Source organism: Ichthyophthirius multifiliis (assembly GCF_000220395.1).
Source record: "Ichthyophthirius multifiliis unplaced genomic scaffold scaff_1120509250139, whole genome shotgun sequence".
In the NCBI taxonomy this organism is placed as follows: Eukaryota; Ciliophora; class Oligohymenophorea; order Hymenostomatida; genus Ichthyophthirius; species Ichthyophthirius multifiliis.
The window spans coordinates 24545-30563 of record NW_004087049.1 but is presented as its reverse complement, the minus strand read 5'-3'; the positions used below and the strand labels follow the sequence as shown (position 1 = coordinate 30563).

The 6019-nt window shown below is 20.3% G+C and overlaps 1 protein-coding gene across 1 annotated transcript, besides 18 other annotated features; it reads right to left on the bottom strand. All coding sequences in view use genetic code 6, as the record gives it.

Annotated features, from left to right (window-relative positions):
- Positions 1-1512: 1512 nt before the first annotated feature.
- Positions 1513-1555: a microsatellite.
- A 547-nt stretch (positions 1556-2102) lies between these two features.
- Positions 2103-2141: a microsatellite.
- A 203-nt stretch (positions 2142-2344) lies between these two features.
- Positions 2345-2392: a microsatellite.
- Positions 2348-2390: a microsatellite.
- Positions 2389-2445: a microsatellite.
- Positions 2392-2491: a microsatellite.
- Positions 2396-2637: a microsatellite.
- Positions 2397-2634: a microsatellite.
- Positions 2398-2459: a microsatellite.
- Positions 2410-2640: a microsatellite.
- Positions 2423-2587: a microsatellite.
- Positions 2464-2654: a microsatellite.
- Positions 2467-2640: a microsatellite.
- Positions 2499-2611: a microsatellite.
- Positions 2501-2640: a microsatellite.
- Positions 2515-2640: a microsatellite.
- Positions 2644-2706: a microsatellite.
- Positions 2645-2691: a microsatellite.
- A 409-nt stretch (positions 2707-3115) lies between the features above and the next one.
- IMG5_050480 (hypothetical protein) lies at positions 3116-6016 on the bottom strand (the record flags this gene model as incomplete). Its single annotated transcript, XM_004037463.1, has 4 exons — positions 3116-4790; positions 4846-5223; positions 5282-5658; positions 5731-6016. The coding sequence occupies 4 exons, from the start codon at positions 6014-6016 to the stop codon at positions 3891-3893; spliced, it is 1941 nt and encodes a 646-aa protein (XP_004037511.1). The 3' UTR covers positions 3116-3890.
- Between the last annotated feature and the right edge of the window lie 3 nt (positions 6017-6019).

Sequence of the window (6019 nt, the reverse complement as noted above, 5' to 3'; positions counted from 1 at the left end):
ATTTAATCCCTCTTCTTAATAACATTTATAACCTCCACATAATAATAAATTAACGATTCTTCCTGGGAAGTTTTTATATAAAATGCTTAACCACAAATAAATGGTAAACATCAGAAGATTTATGACTAATTCCATTAAAGTTAAAAACCTTAGGTTCCTACCCTTAGAATTAACTATGAATAAATGCTTTTTATTAGTTCTCAGAATATCCGAAATAGATAAGACACCATTTTCCTTCATCTGATTATTCAAAATTAATATTTTAAGCATAATTAACAGTTTAACTATTTAAGTCATAAGTAGAGAATTTTAACACATTATTAATTACCTATAATGCTAGTGATTAATCTCCTTAAACTGCATTATCTTAAAGTTATGAATTTTAACTCAATAAGAAACAATTAGACAATTAAGATCTTTTAATAGAAGGAGTAAGTCTAATCCATACAGATATAGATTTTTCTATAGTATTAGCTTAAAATCTATTCTCATATTTTTAATATGTACCAGCAGCAGTATCATAATAATCTAATACAAGATCGTCAGCACCTAAAATTTCTACTTTTTAAATTAATTTATATTTAGGAAATTTATTCCATACTTATTCAAATCCATCTTCTTTATAACATCCAGATCCTCCACAGAGTACTAAATTAACGATTCTTCCTGGGAAATTTTTATATGTAAATGTTTGACCAACAAACAAATGGTAAATATTAGAAGATTTATGTCTGATTCCATTATAATTCAAAACATTAGCTTAAGAACCTTAGAATTAACTAAAAACAAATGCTTTTTATTATAAATCAGAATATCCGAAATAGATAAGACACCATTTTCCTTCTTCTGATTATTCGAAATTTATATTTTAATTATAATTAACTGTTTAACTATTTAAGTCATAAGTAGGGAAATGTAACATATTATTAATTACATATAAAGTTAGTGATCTATCTCCCAAATATGAGTTATCATTAAGTTCTTAGTTTTGACTCAAAAAAAAAACAGCTAGTCCATACAGTTCTTTAAATATGGGGAGTAAGTTTAATCCATACCTATATGGATTTTTCTATAGTACCATCCTATAATTTGTTTTCATATTTTTAATAAGTACCAGCAGCAGGTTCATTTTAATCTAATTCAAGATCATCAGCACCTATAAATTAAACTTTAGAATATATTTTGTTTTAAGGAGTATTATTCGTTACACTAATTATTTTATTACTGATCAATATAGGTTAAGCTACCTTTGATATTTCTTCATGTTTAGACTAAGTTAAAAAGTCTGCAGGTTAATTTAAAAGATCTACAGATTTAGGATTCACAGCAAAATATGGTAATTTTTTTCTTTATAATTAAAATCTTGACAGTCAGCAGCTAGCTATCTTTAAATTCAGATTTGGTTTGTCCTTGAGCTAATTTTAGTAGCAATATGGTTGTTAATAATGTTATAATTATTATCTTTTTCATTATATTTTTTTTAAAGAAAATAGGTTTTTTTTAAATACTTTTTATTTTTTTATTATATTTAATTTATAATATTTATTTTTTATATATAAATAATAAAATTTTATAATAGAAAATCAAAAAAAGCAATATTTTATAAAATTAAATTTGATTTAAATTTATTATACTTATTTTAAAAATAATATATTTTAATTTTTAAAAATCAAATATATATTATTTATGATGTTTTAGACTAAATTTTTTTGAAATGATATTTTAATTATTTAATAATTAAATTATTTTGAAAAAGGCTTCGTTTTAATAAATTTATAATTTTTTATATTTGAAAACATTATTCTTTAATTATATTTAAATAAAAAAAAAAATAGAAAATATATTTTAATAATAAAGTATTAAAATGATAAATTTAATTACTAAACTTTTTAATAATAATAAAATAATTAATAAAAAAATTAAATTTAAAATTATAATATTTTTAAAAATTATTTTCATTTTAAATATATATATGTGTTATTGAATGTTTTTAAATAATAAAATTAATAATTTTAATTATATTTAAAAAAATATAAATAAATAAATTATTCTTTAATAATAAATATAAAAAAACTATAACTTAAAAAATTGAAAATAATTAATAATGAAAAAATTATTTAAATAAAAAAATTAATTTAATATTAAAATTCATATATTTCATTAATTTTTAATTATAAAATAATTTTAAAAATATTATAAAAAATATTAATATAAAAAACTTATTATATTTATAGCTAATTATTTTATTGAATAATCTTTATATAATATAGAAATAAAATTAAATATATATATTTTATTCTTTATTATAATATAATATTTTCTATTTTATTTTTTAAAAATAAATTATTATATATATATATATATATATTTATATATTTATATATAAATATTTTTTTTTTTTTTTTTAATTTTTTTTAATTTTTTTTTTTTATATTTAATTTTTTTATATAATTTTTAATAATAATAATTTTTATTTATTTTTAATTTTAATTATCATATTTTTTATTTATATAAATTTTTTTATTTAATATATTTTTTATTTATAATTTTTTTTTTTATAATTATTATTATTATTATATTATTTTATTTTTATATATATTTTTTTATTTATTTTATTTTATATTTTTTTTTTATTTATTTAAAATTTAATTATTTTTAATAATGTATATTATTTTTAATTATTTTTAATTAATATAATATTTAATTTTATTTAAAATTACATAATATAAAAAACAAAAAATTAAAAAATCAATTCATAATTTATTTCTTTTTATAACAGCTTTAGATTTAAATGTATTTTTAGAAACATAAGCTCCAGCTTGAATTTAGTTTTTAGCATCATCTAAATCATAAAGAATATTATTATCGTCTTCTTCTTCTTCATTTTATTCAAGAAAAAGATCAACTCCTTCATCAATTTAATGTCCTTTATTAAATTCATCATAATTTACTGTCTGGTTTTTTTTCTCTTTATTTTTTTCTTCTAAATTTTGATTATATTATTTATATTTGTTTAGAATTTCCCTTGCCCTTTCATTTTATTCTTTTTCTGAAAAATCTGATTTTTTTTTTTTATTATTTTAATTCAAATATTTAAAATCAAATTAAATATTTAGTTAATTTTTTGTTTTTTTATCAAATTCTTTATTAGATTATAAACTTTCCTCTTCATCATTTACATTCATTATTTTTTTTAATTTATTCATAAAATTTATAGCTTCATATTTTTTCTTGTCTTCATCTACTTTTAATTACCAATTATTATTCATTACATCATGTCCTAAAATAAGTGAACCCGTTTTCTTGAATTCATTTTCGAAAGACCATAAATGACAACAACAATCAAAAGAACTTGTAGCAAACATTTTATATTCTCGAATTATTTCTATCCAAGTAATTCCATCATTATGTGCATTTTTTATTTAATGCACAAATTATATATCTTTTTCACTAAAATATTTCTCTATATTATCTAATGGTTATATACTCTAAATTATTTTAATTATTTATTTATTTTTTAAAAATATTTACTTATAATTATTATTTTTATTCTTCGAATTCTGTTTAAAAAATCTTTTCATTATTTTCTTTATGAACATTAAAATCTTCTTTTTAAATATCCTCTAATTTATTTAAAAACTCTACTAAACTCCATAAAGTAACATTTCCTAGTTCATCTGATAAAAGTAAAATTTTATTATCACAATTGAAGGCTAAATGAGTAACTGGAAATTTATCTAAATTTTTATTTACAACAGAATATGTCTCATATTTTTTAGTAATAAGATGCCTAGTATGTCGAGTTCTTTATTTTTTACTATTAACATAAAAAAAATGCACATAACCTTCAGAATCTGAAGTAACCAAAGCAGAAAAAGGGTCCAAAAAAATCACTTTTTTTTCTCGTAGTGAAAATTAGCCGATGGTAAAGTTTCTTATCTATAATTATTCAAATTAGTAATAACAATATTGCAATCATCTGCAGCACTTGCGAAAAGTTCTGAATCCTACTTCAAAGCAAGTGAATTTACACTATTTTTATGCTATCTCATTTTATATCTACAACTTTTCGATGGATCTTAACTATCTTCATCATGAATATAAATAGTTTCTTCCCTTCCACTACTCACGACCCTTCTACTATCGTTACTGTCATCTTCATTTTAATCAATTTCATCCTCATTAGGTTTCTTAGAGGTCCAGTGTATAATATCTGTAATCATTCTGTTATGTTTTTCGAACTTTTTCATTTTCGCTCCATTCTTAATATTCACAGTAAATATATTCCCCTCAGCGTCTCCTACAAACAGCTTCCTCTTCCTAGTATCTAAAACACATACAGTTAATTCACTTGTGGATAATTCCCTATATACACTTTGTAATTTACCAGTCCTAATATCCCATACTTTTATACAATCAGGATGTAAAGTAATCAAACATAATAATACATTGTTATAAAGTACCCTCAAACACATTTTTTCATCTGTTAAAATTTAATCTTTAGGTTCATCATATTCATAATAATTTAAATATCGAGATCCAAAAATTATTCTTTTTTTCTAATGCGAAGTTATTACGAAACTATTTAGTTCTTCAGTGGGTACATTTATAGTTTGCATACATAAAAAGTTACGAACGTCCCATATTTTTACCATTCCGGATATATCTGCAGTTATTACTTAAGGAGTTCCATGTAGACATTTTACTCCTACTAGTGGATGATTATGCCCTCTTAATAGAAATATTTTCTCTTTTACATATGTATTCCAAACAAAAGCTTCATGATCCAACTTTTATTTATTTTTAAGTAATAAAAATATTTATATATAAATATTTAAAAATTACTCCTGCACTTAATAGGCATTGACTCATGGGTGAAAAGTCTGACCAATCTAAACTATAGACCCCTTTTTCATGTCCTCTTAGTTCTTTTTTTGGTAAATGGGTTGCAGCATCCCATAGACATATATTAGCATCTAAACCAGCTGTAACAAGTGTATTTTAGACGTTTATAGGAAGAATATCTCCTATAGGACTTGCATGTCCATATTATTAAGAATCCCTTTTAAAAAAAGGGTTCCAACCTCCTATTGTACCTTTCTCTTTTAATGTTTTTGTATCGTAAATATGAATGATACTATCAGAACCTCCTGTATATAAATAAGAAGGTGAGCTTTGTGTGGACCATTTAGCATATTTCATACATAATTAAATTTCAGGAACCTTTATTAATATATTATTTTATTTTATTTTTATTTATACAAAAAAAAAAAAAACTTACAGAAACAATTTATTTAGGTATAAAATATGAAGAATCCCAAAAATTAATTGTTAAATCATTCGAGCTTGTAGCAATCAAATTTTAATCAGGAATATATTCAACGTCCAAAACAGCACATTTATGGGCATTTACTTCATAAAATAATTCCGCAGTATTCGCATTATATACTTTAAAACGAGTTGAATCTTTTTCTAAAACAATCAAGTATTTCAGTTTTTCAAAATAAACAACTTTTTCAATTGGAGTTTCATGTTTTTAATTATCCTTTATATGCTCACTTGGATAATAATTTTTTATTACATTTTTAAAACTTCTATCATTTCTTAAAAGACCTAAACATATAATATGATCAGAAAATTCTTCCCATTCCATAGTGCCTTTTTATTTATTAATTTTTTTATTTCAATTAAAAAATAAAATAAAATATATTTTATAATATAAATATATACCGTCTCCATTAACATCAATTTCTTTAAATAAATCTATTAAAGCTAAAGTTATTTAATCTTCTTTTTATGAATCACTTTTATCAAATTCTAAATGATGTAACATTACACGAACAAATTCATCTATTTTTAAACCTTTTTTTTTCTTATCACTTGTATCAAATTGTTTTTCAATTATATACATATTTTTTTAAGGAAGCATTTCCATTATATCTATTTCTTCATTTTGCTTTTAAATAATATTATCTTGAGATTATTATCTTTCAATATTTTCTTTTGCTTTATCCATTAT